Here is a 22,532-nt window from a genome sequence, read left to right as displayed (position 1 = left end):
TTTAAAGAGATAGTTGGGCATTTAATTCACCAGTTGCCTCCATTGAATTGGGATTTCTCATTCCAATAATGTTGTACATGAAGTATACACATTAGCCCTGCTCACAGCAGGTTTGAATTCTGTGCTTTTCGTTGGTTGAGCATGGCACCCCCTTGTACTTTTATGGATATGGTCCTGTGACACATTTTTGGGAGGGTGGTTTCAGCCAAACATTGGTGCTTGGGAGGGGGGGGCATGACAGATGAACTCTGAAATTTTCAATGATTTTGCTTAAAGGGTACATAAAGACTGTTGAGCTATCAAGCTGTTAAAGATATGCCATGTCTGACAAGAAGTGTCAAAGCTACCAATTAATGTCAAAGCTATCAAGACATATCAACATTTATCCAATGTGTTTTAATGAATGACAGAACATTCCCCATTAACGTGCAGTCTCCAGATAGAACTTAAAGTAATAAATAAAGCTGCAAAAGGTGAAGGGTAAAATGGGGGTTGAAATGAGTTGACGCTAAGTTGGCATGATGGTTCATAATGAAGGGCTCATGCCTGAAACGTTGATTCTCCTGCTCCTCGGATGCTGCCTGACCTGCTGTGCTTTTCCAGCACCACACGTTTTGACTCTGACTCTCCAGCACCTGCAGTCCTCACTTTCTCCTATGCTGGTTCATGGGGATGGGTAAAGGGCAAGAGTTGGCACAGAGAGCTTGAGGTGACTGGAACAATTAGGAAGGTTATGGGTGGCATGTGCAGGCATGAATGATATATGGGTGAACAAGGGGATGCTGGGGCACTCGTCAGTGTGGACTCGATGGGCGGAATGGCTTGCTTCTATATTGTTAGGCTTCTTCGTGAGAGCTGGGGAAATGTTTACATTTTAATCTTTTATTTAAATTTTTGGACACGGTGCTACAGCCGCAGAATCACATGAGTGTTGTAGTGCAGGAGGCCTAACAGCCCATTGCATCTGCAGCAGCTCTCATGAACATCATGATTTAGTGTCATTCTCCTGCCTTTTTCCCAAAACCCCGACTGCAGTTTCCATTTAATTTATCATCCAATGTCCTCTCCAATGCCTCACTTTATCTTGCCTCCACCACACTTGCAAAAAGTGCATTCCAGGTCGGAGCCACACTATGTGAAAACGTTCTCTTTCAAATTATGTTTGCTTTTTTCGTAAATTACTTTAAATCTATGTCCTTTTGTTCTTGGTTCTTTCACAAGCAGGAATAGTTTCTCCATCTCTACTAGATCCAGCCCCTTCATGCATTTGAAAACTTCAAACAGATCTCCTCTTAAGCTTCTTCGCTCCAATGAGAACAGTCTGAATTCTTCAACCTACCGTTATAACTGAAGTTTCTGCTTCCTCGAACCATTCATGTAAATCTCTTCTGGACTCTCTCCAATGCACTCACATTCCTTTGATAGTGTAGCACCCAGCAATGTGTACAGAACTCCAGCTGTAGTCTAACAAGTATCTTAAAGAAGTTATCGAATCATACAGCATGGAAACAGACCTTTAGGCCCAACTAGTCCATGTCAACTATGGTCCCAAACCAAACTAGAATGACTTGCCTGAGTTTTACTCTTGTACTCTATGTCCCTACTAATAAAGTCCAGGTTACTGTATGCTTTATTAACTTCTCTTTCGGTGTCCAACCACCTTAAATGATTTGTATAGTGTTGATGTGAAAATCAGATTAGCCATGATCTTACAGAATAGCCGAGCAGGCTTCAGGAGCCATGTACAGGTCGTTCTTCTATAATGTGCATTTTGTTAACGCGAATTCACTATGATACGATTAAAAATTGCGGACACAGTTTCTAAAGTGTAAAGTTTTAAAGCGTGTATTGGTTATAACGCAATTCCAGCACCTTTGGTTTAAATGGTGCTGCTGTTATGTGATTTTCTTAGAATACAGGATTGCATGAGCACAGAACTACCGTGTTACAGCAGGAACTGACCGTACTCTTGTTCTTTGTTTATGTCCTAATGTTCTTCCCACCAAATTGCATCATCTCACACTTCTCAGCATTGAACTTCATCTGTCATTTATCTACCGACTCTACCAACGTCTACATCCACTTGGAAGTTCTACACAGTCATCTTTACAGATTACAATGGCTCCAACTTTTGTATAATCTGTAAACTGTGAAATTGTCCCTGCACACCAAGACCTTGAACATAAATATATATTAGAAAAAGCAAGGGCCCCATTATCGACTCCTGGGGAACTCCACTAAAAACCCTCCTTCAGCCCGAAAAATACTACCTGCTTCCTGTCGCTCAGTCAATTCTGTATCCTTGTTCAGACTGACCCTTGTGTTCCATATTGTATTCAATTTAAAGCCCTGCTCTGTTCTTGACTTAGTGATGTTGCAATTCCAGAGTGTGGCAGTGCAGCTCTGAGGAAATTCCCAGGCAGATGCATACTTTACAAATCATTAAGTGCGATCACTGCAATAAGTTATCTTTTAACTCATTGAAAAGAAATGACACAGTATTAGTGATATAATGTCAAATATTCCAGTGCACTGGATTCTCAGAACATACAGCATAGTGGATCTTCTGGATGGTTGCAGTTTTCAAACCAATAGCCTGTAGCATTAAGCAGTGCTGAATTTGCCCATAATATATTGTGTGAAGTTCCAGTAGATGGAACCTCCTGTAAAGGTTTGATGAAGCACTACAGCCAAAGTCCACATAGACAGCGACAAACCATAATTGTCAAACATTGCATCTCTTTGAATGAGTGGCTGGAGGCCAGAAAGGAAGAAGAATTGGCTCAATAAATAAATGCTAATACAATTTATTTTGTCATATATCGTATATACTCGTGTAAAAGTCAAATTTTTTAGACTATTTTTTAAAGTTAAATTATGAGGTCAACTATGACATGGATTCTACTTTTGAGGGGGATGAAATTCATCCTACAGTCCTAAATATCTTATCAATGATCTCTAAACAAATTAAAAAAAACATAGTGAATTATGGTATGCTGAGCTGCACACAAAGGGACTTTGACCTGATGCGTCTTAAACCTTCGTGTCAAATTGGTGTGAATTGCACATCAATTTATGGGCGGCACGGTGGCAAGCACTGCTGCCTCACAGCACCAGAGACCCGGGTTCAATTTCCGCCTCAGGCGATTGACTGTGTGGAGTTTGCACATTCTCCCCGTGTCTGCGTGGGTTTCCTTTGGGTGCTCCGGTTTCCTCCCACAGTTCAAAAATGTGCAAAATTGCCTGTAAAGTAGGGTGAAGGGGTAAATGGAGGGGAATGGGTCTGGGTGTGTTGCGCTTCGGCAGGTCGATGTGAACTTGTTGGGCCGAAGAGCCTGCTTCCACACTGAAAGTAATCTAAAAAAACATGTAACAGCATGAGAAAACAATTAATTTACTCAACATTACATTGATGCACAAGGTATTACCTTGACTCACAAATATTGATCTGTTATCTGTGAAGAACTAGAGTCAATTTTTACATGAGTTCTATGGGAAATTCCAGGTTTGTTGGGCAAAAATAGGGGTCAACCTTTACACGGGTTCAACTTTTACTCGAGTATACACGGTAATATAGGAAGCGAGGTAAAAACACAGCTAAGGATGCCAAGATGTAAGTATGTTCAAAATTCAAACGGTCCCTAACATGTAATGGTGTCTCCTTAGAAATAAATAATGGTTCGATGTCTGACACTAAATTGCTCGAAGCAGATTCAGCTGGGTTACACTTCTGGGTAACAAAATGATGTTTTTATGCTAATGACAAATTATTTGACAAATGTCAAAAATAGAAATGTCACATATACTCAATGAACATAATGAAAAGTTTATACTCCACCAATTACTGTGCCAACAAAGATACAAAAGTACCTAGTTACAAATTCTTATACAACAGAGAAATAAAATGTCCAGCATTACAGAAATAAAAGTTCAGTACAGCGGTCTGCGCTGGCACCAAGCTACCACACTGGGCACTGGCTCCACACTGGGCCAACGACACGCCATGTTGGAAGGCAACTGCAGGGTCCAGAAAGTTGCCACACCATGCCAGGAGGCCCAAGATAGCATAAATGGCAGAAGATGAGATACTGAAGATCTACAATGCAAATGCTGGTTGTGCTTGATGGAACTGATCCATTTAAAGAATGAAGAAGTGATCAGCTGAGTACACTAATGCAGAGATAATGGAGTGCAGATTGTAAATTGCTGGCACGCTGTCACAGCCAAACCTTAAACTGCACTCCTGTTGCACTCTCAGAACTGTAACTTGCAAATGGAAGATTTAGTGTTGTGTTCCAATGGCCGATTTGTATCCTGGTTCTTTCAGGGATTGAGCTGGACCCACCTCGGCTGCAACTTGCAAAAGAATCTTCACACTGAAGCAGCAACTTGATGCAAGCAGCATGTTTAGCAAATAAGCTCCCTGATGTGAGCCTGACTAAACAGCTGAGTTATGGTCCCTCTGGCTGCTTGCTGCTTTCCCAGCCAGTAGGGCTGGCTGTCATAATTTAGCCCAGTGAGGGTGGAATGCAAATCGGGGACGGCTGGTTTGAGTTAGAAGTTAAAGCTGCTACAAAAATTTTTAATTGTCTTGGTCTACATTGTATTTCAATAGGGAAATGAACCAACAAGCCTTCTGTTTTAATTCTGAGGTTTACACGATTATTATACTTTGAGATTATATCTTTAAATTCAGGGTAAAATAAAGGGGATTGTGTAACCTCAGCTGAAATCTGCCCGACAGTAAGCCTTGATTATTTGATTGTTAAGAGATAAAAAAAAAGCTTGAATTGCTTTCCTGGGAAGAAGGTTAAAGGTTTTTATGATTGGAGACAAAGGCAGCAACCTGAGTATTAAGAGTGGAAACTACGAGACCCCATGGTCTCATAAAAGTGTTAAGAATGTCATGTTGTTAATTGAAATCTAGGCATTTTGTTCCAAGATGAAAGGCAGTTGGACATTCAAGGATAGCTAATTAACAATTCTACTGTGATACAAGACCCATGTGATTCGCATTGCTAAGGGGTAGGAGGCAGAAGTAGTGCAGAAATGAGGGTAGAGGCATTCCTTCAGTATCTCTGAATATCAAGAGTTGCTTTGCTTGGACTAAAGCAAGAGTCTCAAGGAAAGGAAAAAATCAACTAGGCAAAAGTGAGGACTACAAATGCTGGAAACCAGAGTTTAGATCAGAGTTTTGCTGGAAAAGTTCAGCAGCTCTGATGAAGGGCTTTTGCCCGAAAAGTCGATTTTCCTGCTCCTCGGATGCTGCCTGACCTCCTGTGCTTTTCCAGCACCACTCTGATCTAAACTCAAGGAAAGGCAAGTCTCACGTGAAAACCAGTTTACATGTTATAAGTCTGCGAAGAGAAAACAATGGGAATAAATCCTGAGAACCTAAGAATTGGATTAATTCTGAAACAAAAATGAATGTCTGCCTCGAGTACAGAGTCGAAAAGTGTAGTGCTGGAAAAGCGCAGCAGGTCAAGCTGCAGCCGAGGAGCAGGAGAGTAGATGTTTCGGGCATAAGTTCTTCATCAGGAACGTGGAGTGGGATGGGGCCTGAGTGATAAATAGGGGGGTGGTGTGGGGCTGGGGGAAAGGTAGGTGGGATGGGAATAGGTGGATGCAGGTAGGAGGTGATTGAAATAGTTTGGTGGAGCAGAAAGGTGGGAAGGAAGATGGATAGGGAGGACAGGTCAAGAGGGCCAAGCCGAGTTGGAGGGTTGGATCTTGGATGGAGTGGGGTATGGGGAGATTTAGAAACTGGCGAAGTCAATGTTGACAACACGTGGTTGGAGGGTCCCAAGGCAGAAGATGAGGTATTCTTCCTCCAGTTGCGGGTGGCTTTGATTTGGTGGTGCAGGAGGCCCAGGCCCACGTCCTTGTGGAGAGCAGGAGAGAGAGATGAAGTGGTTGGCAACCCTCCAACTCAGCACTATGCTCTTGAACTGTCCTACGTGTCCATCTTCCTTCCTACATATCGGCTCCACCCTCCCCTCTGCCCTATCACAATCACCTCCTACCTGCATCGACCTTTTCCCCACTCCCTCTACTTTTCTCTCAGACCCCTTCCCCCTCCAAAAGCGTGATGAAGGGTTTACACCCGAAATGTTGACTCTCCCACTCCTCGGATGCTGCCTGACCTGCTGTGATTTTCCAGCACCACCCTTTTTGACTCTGACTCTCCAGCATCTATTCCTAAAGTAAAGTATACCTGTGAAGTGGGCTAAAAATAAGGAGGGATGGCATTCTGTTCTGTTGTAGCACATATACGTTGTCCATAATAAAACATTTCGTCAGTCATGCTTTTCGTCTGTTGTTACAGTAAACGCTTTACAACATAAAAAATTTGAAATAGTCTTTTAACTACTAATTCAGAGTTCATATTTCTTCTTTAGTGATCAGTCTCTAATGGCGATTGTTAACATTCCACTCCAATGAGGTGGTCAATGGTAGCAGTCTCACCCCTAAGTTGGAAGATTGGATGGTTCAAGTCTGAGAGACTTGAACATAACTTCAGTTCTCATTCCAGGACTGAGGGACTGGCACACCGTTTGAGCTGTTGACTTTTGGATGAAACTGAAACCAAGACAGCATCTGCCCTCAGGTGAAGGTAAAAAAAAGTAAAGAGCATTCTTTATCAAGCCCTGGTCAAGATTTATAGTTACACAACATGACTGAAACAGGTCATCTGGCTGTAAGCAATTTACTCTATGTTGGAGTTTGCTGTTTGCAAACTGGCTGCAACATTTCCTACTTTACAACTGGGACTACACTTCCAAAATATTTTAGAGATCTGTAATGCTGTTATTCAATTTTACTAATCTACGAGTTTTCTTTTTAACATGCTCCAGTTAAAACAAAATTTCACATGGTGGACCCCAACAAACTTTCACTGCACAACTTGGTTCTAAGGCAGAAGGTTAAAAAAAATCCATCCCTGTTTCGGATGGCCTTGAGGATTGAGAAAGGAATCATATATATGTGTTTTTTTAATTGAACACACTGGAAGCTATGAATTTGTGGGTACCACATAAAGGTAACAAGGGATGTCATGCCTGATGCTGCCTTTTCCTGAATCTGTATCTGGATTTTAGGCACAGCATAAAAAGAGGTGGGGTTTGTGGCTTGAGTTTGTCTATATTTGATTGATTGCAAAAACACATCAAAAGTAATAACAATAATATAGCCAATACTAATTAATGCCTTCATATCTTGAGACACAAAGACAGTCCAAAAGACTAAAATTTTTGTTTGCATAACTTTCTGGAAATTTTCCAAACACCGTTTTAAGGCAATGAAAATGCTAAACTTAACACTGTGCACACCCACCACTGTCAACCCTGTCCCTTCAACATACAGTACCTTGGCTTTGTACATTACCACCTCTGTACTGGTCAGCATACACTGATTTAGGAAGTATTTGAAATGATGGAGAAGATGGGGTGTACGTGTGTGGTGGGCAGGTAGGGAGAAAAAGCTTGATGACAAGAACTGTGGTGAACAAGCCCAACTTTGAAGCAATCTCTGGGTCAAGTAGCAGCATATTTGGGAATAGGTGCAATGTTCAGACTTTAGAAAGGTCATATATAATTCAGTTCTAGGTGTGAAGCAAGTGTTCTAAGTCCTTTTGATCATGTTCCAATGGAATGCCTGCACTTTGAAGAGTTGGGAACACAAGCACAAGGGGAGCTGGCCTAGAGCCAGTGGTGCACATTCAAATCAGTGTCACATTTTCTGTCATTCCATTGGTACTGTAGCAACTTGGCGACATTACAAATTTCACTCCTCTGATAATAACAGAGAGCTTTTGTCTCCACAGAATCTCTAGTCTGGATGCAGATCATTTGGCCCATCAAGTCCATACCGACCCTTTGAAAGGCATTCCACCCAAACTCCACCCCATCCCTTTAGCCAACATGTTCCCCATGGCTAATCCACCTAGCCTACACATCCCTGGTCACTATGGGCAATTTAGCATTACCAATCCACCAAGCCTGCACATCTTTTGCCTGTGGGAGGAAACTAGAGCACCCAGAGGAAACCCACACGGGAAGAATGTGCAAACTTTACACAGACAGTCACCCAAAGCTGGATCGAGCCTGGGTTCCTGGTGCTGTGAGGGTGCAGTGCTAACCACTGAGCCACCGTGCTGTCCCCATGTCTTTATATACAAATAATTTACATACAATAGCTTCCATACAAATAATTAACCAATGCTTTCTTGAATGCCTCAACTGAACTGCCTCCACCACAATTCCAGGCAGTGCAGTCCATACCCACTCCCAGGCCTCAGTTCCATGTTCAGCTTTCCGATCAAAACCAGGTGTGACTGGCATGCAGGACGGGAAATCGGGTTGACATTAGGCCACAATTAAGGATCCATTGGAAAATACCCTTACAATCAGTTCAGTGACTAGGGGTATACAGAGGAGTTTGTAGTGGGCTGGGATGGGAGTGAGGATTGGTGGAGAGGATGAGACAGCCTAATGCTTCGTGTTGGGGGTGGCAGAACTTTGCTGCAAATGCTTCAGTTTATTTTAAAGTCTTCACTCTTCAAACAAATTAGCCATGCTTCTGAACATTATGTCTCCCTGAACTTGCACCATTCAGTTCATTAGCTATCAGCATGAAATTGACTCTGGATGGCTCTGGTAACACAGAATATCTTGAAGAAATTATTCTAATAGGCTACTAATTTCCTGTTATATAATGAGTGTATTAGCAATGCTTCTCAACAATTTCTCAACTTTCCTGAGGGCAACTGGCCACTTTGCATGTGCTGAGGCTTGATGTGATACCTGGTGTCAAGTACTGTTTCTTTATTAAACTGTTGACACAGATCTGTGCTGCCTTCATGATCTCCTGTACCTGCAGTGATGGGCTTTTTACCTTCAGCAAGGCATTCGTAGCTGATGTGGTGAAACTTAAGCTAGCTTTGATGGAATGGGTGTAACATAGTCCTGAAAGAATCAATCGGCTTTTATGACAGTATACCTACACATATCACAAAAATTAGAGGTGGGGGGTGGGGGGAGACGTTCGTGTTTCTCAGTTAACATTAAGCAATTTGCAGAATTGTTATGGTGCGGAAGGAGACCATTTGGTCCACTATGCTTGTTCCTGTTTTCTTAGCTAGTGCTAATCTTCTGCCTTGACCTTCTACTGCTGCACACCGTTTACAAAGCTTTCTTGAATGTCTCAACTGACCCCGCCTCAACTACACTTCCAAGCAGTGCATTCCAAACCGTAACTACTCGCTGTGTGTGTTGTACGTTTTTTTGTACGTTTCAGATCGAAACTGGTGCACACTTCACTCAGCGCATCACAATGCAAGAGGACTCAGTAAGATGGAGATTTTACTATCCACAGTCACATCCTGACGCCATGATCCAACCGTAAGATTTTGCCTTAAAGGTACACTGCACGCTAGCTGTGAACATAATGCAATGAAGCTGATATCTTGTCCGAAAGAAGCAACCCACTACTGTCTTGCCAATGGCCTACGCAGCCAAGAGCAGGTACCTGATATCCACGCAACCCTAAGTTTTTACCCTGCTTTATTCCTCCCAGCATAAACAGAAATTGCAGCTGAAGCTCGCTGTGACTCTAATTACATTTTCCTTCCACTGAAATGTGCATTGAGGAAATAAACCAGTACATAAGTGAAATGATGTTACATAAATATGCCCCAGAAGAGAATTGAAATAGATGGTTTGTGAGTGCAAATTTCAGCCTCCTCTGGCGAGTCGATCAAACTGACTTACCACAGGGGTGCACCTAAAACAAGCAGAAAACACTAATCTCTGATGCCCTTCAGCATGGACTGGACTGAACTGCACACTTACAAGCCAGCTCAGCCCAAATACTGAGCTTATATCAAACTCCATCCATACTGTTGTTTCGCTTGACAACAAAAATGTTTAGTTTCAAATTCAAATGGATTTCTCTTACTAAATGCACAAAATGTCACTGGGCACTGATATGGACCAACCCAACTCCCTCAAAATACATTAACAAGATAGCCTGGACACAACTTTTTCTTATGTTTAAAAGCAAGAGTGAGACAGTGTGTTCCGGACGCAATTTGATTGATCAAACTATCAGGCTTGAGGCAAAACAGTTTATTCTTACACTACAGTTAGCATACAAACCAAAGAAAGAAGAATTGGCCTAACTTTAACTCTATTGGAAAACTTAATAGAATAATGAATTATTTAACTACTTAACAGAATTGTTCCAACATAGTAGCATCCCATAAATACACTCTTGGCAAAGGCAAATTCAGTAAAATAGACTGTCTCACATGAAATTCTCCAGTCCAAGAGGAAAGGACATCAAGAGAAAACTCGAGAGAGAGAGAGAGAGAGAGAGAGAGAGAGAGGTAGAAAACTCAAATGTTTTGTTGTAGCAGGGAGTGGTGTATAGCAGCTTCCAAACCCCAACAGCTACTGAAAGTTAAAGTAAAATCTTGGTTCTCTGGGAGCTTGACTCCAGCCTTTCATGCTGCTTCTGTTTGAAGTTAAAAAAAAACTCTAAGGCCTCACAAGGTTTTAACATGATTGGCGTGGATTTGACCATCATTAACTTTGTCTCAACCTTTCTTAATAGAAAATATGCAAAACAAAATACACCTCTTAAAGCTATTGCATCTTCACAGCTCAGTGGCAGCACCATTTCCTCAAACTAATGTGTTCAAACTTTACCCTGGGAATTGGTCACATTTTCAAGATTGATGCTTCAGTGCCGCATTGATCTGTGTGCTGCATTGTTGGAAGATTTACAATGAGAGGTTAATCTGACTGACTCTCTCAGATGCCTGCAAAACACAATATGGGGCTGTGCTTCAGGTAGAGCCGGTGGCTCTGAACCCTAGGCTTAAAAGCCAGGAAGGGGCTTAATCCATTTCATCATGCAGATTTCTGGCTGCGGGCAAGGGAGGAGGGGGTAATTTAAACCTTCGATGATTATTTGAAGAGCAGGAACTGTCATAGCAAGAACAGTTGAGGACACTGGGGCTATGATCGATGGAGTTTGGAAGGATGATGGGGGAGGGGGGGATTTCCTTGAAACTTACAGAATACTGCAAGGCCTGGACAGAGTGGACATGGAGATGATGTTTCAATTAGTCAGAGAGAACAGGACTTGATGGTAAACCTCAGAGTGAAGGGACGACCCTTCAGAACTGAGATGTGAAGGAATTTATTCAGCCACTCTGTTGTACTCATTGCCACCGAAGACTGTGGAGGCCAAGTCATTGAGTGTATTCAAGACAGAGGAAGATAGATAGGTTCTTGATTAGTAAGGGAATCGAGGATGACAGGGAGAAGACAGTAAAATGGGTTTGAGAAACATAACAGCCATGATTGAATAGCAGACTTGATGGCCAGAATGGCCTAATTCTGCTCTTATATCTGATGGTCTTATGTGATGGTGCCCTGCTTGACATTTATTTTCCACCAAAACGATTAGATGGCCGCAACTCACTGCTGTTAATGGGATCTTGCTATGCACAAGCTAATTGCGATGTTCATCAGAACAGCATTCTGACTGAGCATCCAGTTGATCCCACCTAAATACACATTTCTATTACTTTATATGGAAAGAGATGTCCTGAAGTATCCATCCAGTAATTTCTTCAAAATAAAACTGAAAAGGTATAAAAACAAATGAGTATTGGAAAGCAATAAGTGTTATTGGTGTCAATGTTGTTGCTGACAAATACAATATGGAATTCAACATGTGGGGTCCATAGAGGGGCTCCTCTTCTCCCAATCATGGAAGTTCATTGAAAAGCAAGTCCCTTAAAATCTACAAGAATATTTGGATCCCTGCCCTATCCAAGGATATATTAGACATCTCTGAGTGAGAGGTTTTAAACTACACCACATAGCACTAATTACTTATTGAGATCCTTGGTTTGATTGACACACTAGGCCTCTGGGACAGAGAATTTTAAATAACCAAGCCACCGAGATTATGGAACATTATCCCTTTATGGATAGCATTGGAAAGGCAGCACTGAGCTGAACCTTTGACAAATGACGGGAGAGGATGACCATTTCTTAGCTATTTGCAGCACTTTTAAATTGTACAGGGGCCAATAAGAGCTGACCAAATGTCAAGGGATTTCCTCAGAGCAGCTTCTGCTCTGTTATTGTAAACTATTCAGATGTGTAGTGCACTCTCTGCACTGCGATGGATTATGGCAGCGACTGATGGAGCTCTGAGGAAATTCCTGGTACGTGGTATTCCCACCATTAACAAACCTCTTTGCTTTGCTTTCAGAAAAACCTGACAGATAGAAGATCCTTTTATTTTGTAGGTCTTAAAACTGTCGGAGCTTTTGATTAATGTGACCTGAGTCCACAGGACCATCAGACAGACCTGAAGAAGGGCTTATGCCCAAAATGTCGATTCTCCTGTTCCTTGGATGCTGTCTGACCTGCTGCGCTTTTCCAGCAACACATTTTCAGCTCTGATCTCCAGCATCTGCAGTCCTCATTTCTCCTCATAGGAACACAGTAGGCCATTCAGCCCTTTAAATCTGTTCTACCATTCAATGACTTCATGGTTGATCTGATCATCTTCAACTCCACTTTTCTGCCTTTTGCCCATAACCCTTAATTCCCTTCATAATTAGAAATCTGTCTCTGCCTGAATATACTTGACATCCCTCCATTGTAAAGAATTCCACAGATTTGTTACTCTGTGAATGAAACAAATCTTCCTCACTTCTCTCTCAACTGGACAATGTCTTATTCTGAGATTTTGTACGCTTGTCCTTGAATTGATTTGATTTGATTTACTATTGTCACCACATACCAGGATACTGCGAGAAATATTGCCTTGTGAGCTGTCCATACAAAACATACCTTACATGAGTACACCGGGTTAATAGAACAGAATGCAGACCCCCTCCACACAAAGAAACAACCTCTTAGCATCTACTCTGTCACTCCCCTCCCCCACTCCCAAGAACCCTGCATGGTTCAATAAGGTTTCCTCTCAATCTTCTAAATTCCAATAAGTACAGGTCCATTTGACTCACCTCTCCTCAAAAGACAATCCTTCCAGACATGGGATCAGCCCAGTGAACCTTCTCTGTACTATATCCAAGATCAGAATAGCTTTTCTTAGATAACGAGATCAGGATTCATTTCTTTTGCTTAAATTACAACATCGGTGTCTAACCTCTGAGTAGTGCTGCTAGGACTGGTGAAAACAAATGACCAAGAATAGTGCACAGCGTCTGAGAGTGAAGGGACTGTGGCGAGAATGTATATCTCTTAGTAAGGCTGACAATTCGATAGCTTGTGAGGAACTGCAGCCAGCTGGCAAATGTATTCATCAGGAGAACACAGTGCCGGCTTCACACTTTGGGGTTCTGTTGTCCTCCATTTGAAAATGTGAGAGTAATAATAACTTGTGCCATATTTCGACAAAAACTGTCAGAGGTTACATGGTGTTCAAAGCAGCAAGTATCAATGTGAAATCACAGCCTCATTAAATGTAATTAATATGATAGTATATTTTGAAGCCCAGGACATCAACGTCCTAGTCATAATTCAACTCTCAACGAAAGACATCAAAAGGAGTTGAGTTAGTTATCTATCTCAGTACAGATTATAGGATTGGGGGTCCATGTTTGTCCATGCAACTGTACTCTAGAATTATTTTCTCTCATGTTAAATAAATTAAAATTCATTCTTTGCATGTTTCTTTTAACATACTTTTTCACATTAATACGTCCGATCAAAGCCAGTCTTTCAAACATCAGTCAAATCATATGGTAGCAACTTTTTTGTTCACTGATGGGATGTGGGTATTGCTGGCTAGGCCAGCATTTATTGCCCATCCCTAATTGTCTAAGGAGCAGTTAAGAGTCAATCTCATTGACCAGACCAAGCAAGGACAGGAAACCTCCTTCCTAAAAAGACATTGATGACCCAACTGGGCTGTCATCTTTTAAACAATAATTAACAATGGTTGCAGGGTCACCTTAAGGCTCCCTTTATAATTTCAGATTTTTATTGAATTTAAATTTCACTTTCAGTCATTGTCGGACTTGAATCTATGTCTCCAGAACACTGGCATGCGTTAGAAGCCCAGGGACATGACCATTACACCATCACCTTCCAATATGCCTTTTTCCACTGGACTGCAGGGGAGTGCTTGCAATGAAACAAAATTACTTTCCTACTTCACACATGCACAGATTTTTATTTCACACTCGGGGTGGCAGACTGTCAGCTTTAGTAATCTGTTTCTGGAGATACTTTCCTTTTTAATAACATCTTGTAACTGAACTAAATCTGGGAATCTGTGTCCTGAGACATCGCATTCTGTTTCCAATAACCAACTGGAATTGAATGTGACCTCCCAGTGGTGGGGTGGGAAAATACGAGACTGGAATATAATATTCCTCTGTTCTGACTAATTCCAGATTTGCAATCTACAAGGGCTGGCTATTCCCTCGCCCCCAGCCAAGTAGCCATTCTACATGAGTTGAAATTGGACAGTAAGTGACAGGAGGGCATGAATTTGTGGGAATTATTAGTTAAGGCTGACAAGATGCTTGCACATTTACATTGTCCAACATGCGCAACTGCAATTTGGACCAAGAACCTTGCCTTGTTTTGCTGAGCCCTAGTATGAGGCAGAGAGAACAACTGTTGCTAACTGACTGGGAGATTATAAAGGCAACATCATACTATTGACATACAATGCACATTGCTAAATCTTGTATACATGGATAGAATTACAAACGCAGGAATATATCCATCATTTCCACTACAAATGGCATTTTTCTTTATACAGCAATGACGATAATAAATATGCCTTGATCTGTCCATGACTTATTTATTTTGTATTCACTTTGGGATTTGCACCACAGCTTGAATTTCTTTACGCAAAATTCCAAACTTTTCTGGTTGAGAGGGAGGTAGACTGAAAACCTGGTTTATTCCAGGATCTAACAATAAACTACACAGGTGGGACTTTTCTTGTTTCTGAGCATTTGGTAACTTTTCCTTTCTTTTTTAATCTGGGCTGACGTACAGCCATCAACTCAGTAAGTGACTGGGTCACGCACTAGACATCTTCAAATATCAACGAAGCTCACAAGGGAAGCCATCAAAATGAAACAATAGCAGAGAACGTTCTCCCCAAAGGGAAAGAAAGCTTCCAGCAGATCACTGATGTCAGACCTTTTGGAAACATCATAACAACTTCTCCAATTTTGTAGTGACCTTTAGAGATAAATAATGCCGTAAATCTTTCAGAAATCACGCCTGTTTCCTACAGAGACAATCGAAAAACACAACCGAACTAATGATGATAGGTTGAGCACTTACCTACAAAGTAAGACAACAGCACCGCCAGTATGACTGACACACCAACTGCACACAGGGCCGTGCACTTCCAACTGCAATACTTGGACGATTTTTTGAACTTAAAAGCACTTCTGGAAAGAGTGTTCCTCGGCAGTGGACGTGGAGGTGGCGAGTAGACGGCACTTGAGGCCATGGTGTAACCAGGCGAGGCTGTGCTGAACAACGGCGTCGTTCCTGTTCCGGTTTTGAAGAGGAAATGCCTGGAAAGAAAAAGTGTGGAGAAGGAATATGAGGAAATGCAAGCAAGACACAGAAACCAGCAATGGTGCTCAGCGATAAAGTGCACGGGGTTTCGCACAGGCGAGCGGAGTGTATAAACATGCTAATGTGCACAGGATGGACAAGGCAACTGAAGCTGGTTGAAGGGCTTGGTAATGGCATTGGGATAAAAAAAACACTCACTCCAGGTTTACAGGAGTGTTCACACACAGAGTACTCCACAAGGCATCTCCGACACTGAATGAATGGAAATATTTACCCAACACACATAACATTCTTCCTTAATAAGGAGGGTAAGAACAGCAATTCTACTTTACCAGAGAATGATTGCTTTGAGTGCCTTAAGAATCTGTAACCACGTACTTTACTTCTACATACACAAAAGTTCCAAATAATTGTTTAACTGCTAAAGAGTTTTTAGAATAATTCTGAGAGACTTCAGTTCAACGTTTTCAACAAAATCAGACACCTGATGAAATTAATTTTCATAAAAGTATTTTGCAAGAATTATTGGCTATTCATTTGAATGTTTCCAACTATTGCATTGAAGTGTTACAAAGGAAGAGTTCAGTCTTGAGCAAAAACATGTCAATTTGAGACTGAATAGAACAAGCAACACAAAAGGACTTGATTTTATCTACATCAGGACTCATGTAAATGGCTCTGCACTTTCAGCACTAGGCTCTGTGTCATGTAGCATGGGTGTCCAGCTGAGAACTGTGCCTTTTTAATCAGACTAAAGTCGAAGGCAAGTTTAGAGATAATGCCAAGTTCCCTCTCATCAGCTTGGGGCAGTCAGGTACATCTGATGAAAGGGAGGTCAGGTTCGTCTTTTTTACACTGAGCCTCCCAGCAGTGTTAAGTGGTAATCAGTAGTTGAATGTAGACATTTTCTGAGTCAATCTGCTCAGAGACATTATTACACACTCATAGAGCAGGTGGGACCAGAAGCTTCCTGGCTCAGAGGAGGGATACTACCATTGAGTCACAAGACCCTCTTCACAGTCAATATCTTTATTTCACTGAACCTAGTCAGACACATGATGACAGCTGTCTAAAACCTGGCGTCCTGGCCCAGGTGCAGGAAGATACCACTGCACCACACAAGTCGCTTGTAGGTGAGCATATTGGAGTCCTCTTAAAAGCAGTCACAAGCTAAAGACTGTTTGGGTTTGGGGCACCTCCGTGATGGGAAATGGCTAACACAGAGGCGTGCGGGGACAACACACACTCCCTGCTTACATCTGCTTTCCACACAAACATCTGCTCCACATTATACACTATCTTACCCTACTGCTGTTCTTCATCAGCATTTCTTGTGACAATTAGCGTTTAAAGCGGTGAATCCAGTTGAATTTTAACATCAGTGTGTGGTACTATTCGTTTCAAGATTATGTGGGCATATAATTTGACAGTGGGTCAACATGAACAAAGAACATCAGAGACGAGCAGCAATTCTTCAGTTCCTGCATCCTTTGCCTTGGAAAACTTAACGAGCCAGTCAAGTAAAATAATTTTTGTCTCACAAAATGTGTTGGAAAGTGTAATTCACTCACGAATATACTTTGCTTGCAATTGTGGATATAAACACAAGCCATTGGAAATGAACCAATGTCTTCAAGGTTGGCCCTTCTGTGATTGGGTACTGCTGAGAGCTCTTCAATTGACCTCTTGGTACCTATGATGTTGGGTGCTGCTCTTGGACTGAATGGAACAAGGTCAGAAGTCAGACGACACCAGGTTATAGACCATCAGGTTTATTTGAAATCACAAGCTTTTGGATTTTTGTCCCTTCATTAGGTGACCTCGGTACCTCTGGAAGGGAGATGGGGAGTAAATTCAGAAGTCTGAAGTGCAACGAGATTTGGGAATTCTAGTTCAGCATTTCTCATTGTAAGTTTGCAGGTTGAGTTAATAATTTGGAAGGCAAATGCAACAATGGTATTTATTTTGAGGGGATTTGAATATAAAAGCAGGGGTGTACTTCTGAGGCTTTATAAGACTCTGGTCAGACCACATTTGGAGTACTGTGTGCAGTTTTGGGCCCAATATCTCCAGAAGGATGTATTGGCCATGGACTGTGTCCAGAGGAGGTTCACGAGAATGGTCCCAGGAATGAAAAGCTTAACATATGAGGAACATTTGAGTACTCTGAGTCTACACTCGATGAAGTTTAAAAGGATGAGGGGAGATATAACTTAAACATACAGAATATTGAATGGCCTGAACAGAATAGATGTTAGGAAGATTTTTCCATTGATAGGAGAGGCTAGGACCCGACAGCACAGCCTTAGAGTAAAGGGAAGACCTTTTAGAATGGAGAGAAGGAGAAACTTCTTCAGCCAGAGAGTGGTAAATCTATGGAATTCGTTGCCGCAGAAGACTGTGGAGGTCAGGTCATTGAGTATATTTAAGACTGAGAGAGATAGGTTTTTGAATATCAAGGGGATCAAGGGTTACAGGGAGTAAGCAGAAGAATGGGGTTCAGAAACTTATTAGCCATGATTGAATGGCAGAGCAGACTCAATGGACTGAACAGCTGAATTTCTGCTCCTGTGTGTTATGGTCTTCTCTGTATTCCTTATTCAGTGATCTCAGCTATGAATGTTGGGTAGGATTGAGATGGAACTCAGGTTTGGTGCTCTGAAATCTTCTGCCAGAGTTCACTGCCTTTGACTAAATGTATGTGTGGGGAGATACTTAATGACAGAAGGGTTTAAAAATGGGTCACCTACAGACAGAACAACTTCCCACTCCATTGAACTGAACAGAAGGAAAATTCATGCAATGTGCAAAAGGGGCAGTTGAAATACGCCAGGGAAGGTAGAGTTTCACCCCCGTGGAAAGGTCATTTGAATGGTGTGGAACTACAACCCAACATGAGTTAGTAAATCCAGTGGAGGAGAGAAACCAGGGAGAAGGGGAGCTTTTCATTTTCCGATGTACATTAGGTTCTTTTTGTTGAGATCTAGCAGCTGTCTGAGATACTGAGGATCCTTCAGAGTTTAAAATGGTTACTATCAACTGCTGAAGCATCTTGTCAGCTATTTCCAATGGGGCAGCCCATACTTATGGTGAGGACCTGATCTCATCAGGTCATGACTGAATCTGTCACTGAAACATCTTACACCTGAGTGTCAAGTACAGCTAAAACCTGGAACATGAATCAGAGAGACCAGAACTGGGGGAGGGGGCTTGAATCTAGTACTGTGTGACTTTGAGCAATTTACTTCCTGGCTCCCAATACAGAGGATGAAAAATACTTTCCACACTTTGTAGCTCCGAGCACAGTTCGGTTTATCACACTAAAAAAAATACAAAGATGTTGTGGAGAAGGTTTTGTTTGTTCCTGATTCCTCATTCCTGAGGAAGAGCGTGAAATGTTGATTTTCTTGCTCCTCGGATGCTGCCTGACCTGCTGTGCTTTTCTAGCACCACTCTAATCTTGATTCTAATCTCCAGCATCTGCAGTACCCACTTCCGCCTTTTTTGTTCACACATGGGACATGGATTTTGCAGGCTGGCACAGCATTCTTTGCCTGTCCCCTGCTGTTTTTGAGAAGGCGGTGGTGAGCTGACTTGTTGAGAAAATGGAAGGCAGTTTTCCAAGATGATAGCAGAACTGAGAGGTTATAATGATTGGGAAAGAGTAAGCAGGCTGGGGGCTCTTTTCTCCAGAATGGAGAAGGCAGAGAGGTCATCAGATCGCAGTTTGACAGGGCAAAGGGATTATTTTTACTGGGGACTCAAAAACTAGAGGCTGTAAATATGTAGGTTTTTAAACATGAATTCAGTGTTGCATTGGTTAGAAAATGGCTAACTGAAGTGAATAGCACTAATTAATTTAAAGAAGATGTAGACATGTTGATAAGGGTTTATGGAATAGAAGGATGTGATGACAGGGTGAGAGGTTTGTGTAGAGTATAGACACCTGCACAGACCTGTTGGATCAAATGGCCTACTTCTGTTCCATAAATTCTATTTATATGTAAAACATCTCCCCAGTGAAGTAACAATGGCTCCTGAAATGAGCTGTTTCATCCTCTTGCTATGCAGGTTGTTGTCAGCAATATCATGTCACTGATGAAAATACCTGTCCAATCTCTCATAAAGGGGTCTTATCATTAACCAGAAACAATTATAATATGGATGCCAGGGCAGTGCCAAGCTTGTGATTCCATCCAAACAAATCTGCTTAAAAATGATTCATTTATCCTTGTGCAATTTAAAGAGACAGTTTCATGGACAGTGGCAAAGTATGATAGTTATCTCCACTCATGAGGCAGTCTGGAGTTCACTTCTTACCTCCATTCTTGTGAACATCACAAACAAGGTCATTTATGAGTACCTACACTTTACCCAAACAGACCTTGCTATACATTTCTTTCTCAGATTTTCTAGCTTTCAGATTTGTCCTCTCTGCTCCTAGAATATGCTCTACATGAACCTTCACTAAATGTCCACTTTTTCTTCATCTAGACAAGCCAAATCTAACTTGAGAGTTTAACCAGAAAGATTTGAGAGATCTGTTGCCCATGAGTGCTGAAACCGATTCCAGTGTATCGAGGCAAATGATAAAGTCACCATGGAGCTGTTCTCTCACTAGAGTGACAGCTGGTCGTGGTTTAATCTGACGGTCACCATGCCTCAGGCGTGGGGCAGGATTGAGAAGGTGGAACTTTCATGATAACATCAGCTGGCACAGGAATTGATGTCATGCTGTTGGCATCACAAACCAGCCATCCAGCCAACTGAGCTAACTGCCATGTCTACTTTGATCACAACCAGCTAAAACATAACAAATTGGGGTGAGAGAGGGGTCAAGCATACAACTTTCCTGACCCAATGTATGAGATCTACATCGAAGTTCTGACAGATGTTATCGATCTACGTTTAACAAAATGCACAAATCGTGATTTAAATGACAAGATACAGCAGAGAAAACAGCACAGAAGAGAACTGTGAAACACGCATATAACCTCCATGCAGCCAGTACATCACTCAATGCCAGGTTTATTTGATGCCATTTTGTAAATGAAATAATATTCAGGCAGGTCAGTCGCAAATGAAAGGTAATGGGCGAAACAACAAAGAAAAAATTAGCAAAGTGAAGCAATTCCCAAGTGCACTTCTCTTTTTTTTGGAGACATTAATGCAAACAAAGACTACATTCAGGACAGGGAATTGAAAAAGTACAGACAGAAAACGATGCAAGCCGTGACACGAGCTATCAGCAAGGCAAAGATCAAAAATGCTTCGGGGGAAAATCAGGTTGCAATTTTTAACAAATTGTATTCCTTTCTAAGGGATGTAAGCTGGTATATAATCCAATTAAGTTTTACTGCAGCTTCCAATGTAATCAGTCTGTGTCCTTAAAATTACTTTGCCATTATAATGCTAATGTCTGGGCATTTTTAATGAGTAAGCCATCAGTCCCAAAATCACTCGTCTGCTAGCCAGGGAAATGGGATTTTTAGGTAAATACATGGCTCTGGCAAATGAGGGCTCTTTAATGCTTTTGAGACTATTATAAGCTATCGCTGCTCACTCTGTTTCGGATCTGCAAGGCTGTATTAACTGGTTGCACTGTGCAAGCTCTGCTTCACCTTTAGGGCTTCATTCTTCCTTGCTCACACCCGCAATTTCTGTTCCAAAACTCCCTTTCTTCCCCTCAAAAGCTTCTTCTTCGATCGTGCCTACGGTCAACCCTGCCAGCTCTTCTACCTCATTCAACAAGAGCCAATTTCATTTTTATGGTGCCTATAATGTAGAAAACAAATGTCTACTGCTGCTTCGCAGAGACTGAACAAAATGAACTGAAAAGGAAAATCAAAGGAGGAGGGGGTGACCAAGAGGATTTAAAGAGGTTCTTCACGTGGTGGAGTGGGGGGGAGACAATCAAAATGAGTGTCGTAAATGGTTTACTTGCGCCTGAACTTAACATTTGAAACTGGGGCATTGGAAGGACATTCGGCCCCTCAAGCCCATGATCCATCATGCAATAAGGGCACGGTTGCTCTGATCATAGGTTCAACTCCACTTAGGGCCTGTCTCACCTATACCTGATAATCGTTCATTCCTTTGTTGGTCAAAAATCTAACTCTTCCTTGAATATATTGAATGACTCAGGCTCCTCTACTCTCAGGATAGAGAATTCCAATAACTATTAATCCACACAGAAAAAAACATATTTCATTTCTTTCGAAGAGCCTTGTTTTAAACCATAGGAGCAGAAGTAAGTTGATCGGCCTATGGGTCTGCACTGCCATTCAATGCCTGAGCTGATCATTCTCAACTTCACTTCCCTACCTTTTCCCCATAACCCTTGATTCCCCATAACCTCTCTCAGTCTTGAATATACTTAATAACCAAGCCTTTGTGGTAAGTAAATCATCTCTGCCTTAAATGGGAAACTCCCTATTCTGTGATTATGCCTTCTGGTTGTAGCCCTCACATTGTAACCCAGGTGTGGCCTCACTGACAGCCTGTCCAGCTGTTACAAGACTTTCCTCACAGTATACTCCATATCCCTGGCAATATAAGCCGATGTTGTGTTGTCTTTGCAGTGACTCAGATTCCCTGCAGTTCTGATAGAGCCCAATTGAGTCTGCACCACCCTCCAAAGAGCAGCCCACTCCTCCCCAACCCATAACCTTGCATTTCCCCTGGCTAGTTCACCTAGCCTGCACATCCATGCACACTACGAGGCAATTTAACATGGCCAATCCACCAAACCTGCTTATCTGTGGACGTGCTGAACCTGCAAGCTACAAGTGTGTGATCTTGCAAACCTGCTGCCATTACCGTGGCCTGCGACATTTGGAAGTGCACCTTGAGATGTTTTCTACATTTGCGGTGCTAATGAAGTAAAAAAGGTTGCTATTGATCTTGGCATACTGAGAACTATGGGACTATTTT

General features: G+C 41.9%; 1 protein-coding gene across 20 annotated transcripts in view; it reads right to left on the bottom strand.

Annotated features, from left to right (window-relative positions):
* The window catches only part of LOC140495521 (teneurin-3), a 2,480,372-nt gene that overhangs the window by 192,875 nt on the left and 2,264,965 nt on the right, over positions 1-22,532 (bottom strand). For all 20 annotated transcript variants that reach the window (XM_072594601.1, XM_072594600.1, XM_072594605.1 and 17 more), the window contains one exon: positions 15,357-15,595. In XM_072594601.1, the coding sequence (XP_072450702.1) occupies positions 15,357-15,595 (239 nt within the window). The remainder of the gene's footprint in view (positions 1-15,356; positions 15,596-22,532) is intronic.

Source organism: Chiloscyllium punctatum, chromosome 2 (genome assembly GCF_047496795.1).
Source record: "Chiloscyllium punctatum isolate Juve2018m chromosome 2, sChiPun1.3, whole genome shotgun sequence".
Classification (NCBI taxonomy): domain Eukaryota; kingdom Metazoa; phylum Chordata; class Chondrichthyes; order Orectolobiformes; family Hemiscylliidae; genus Chiloscyllium; species Chiloscyllium punctatum.
This window is presented reverse-complemented; position numbering and strand designations above follow the sequence as displayed.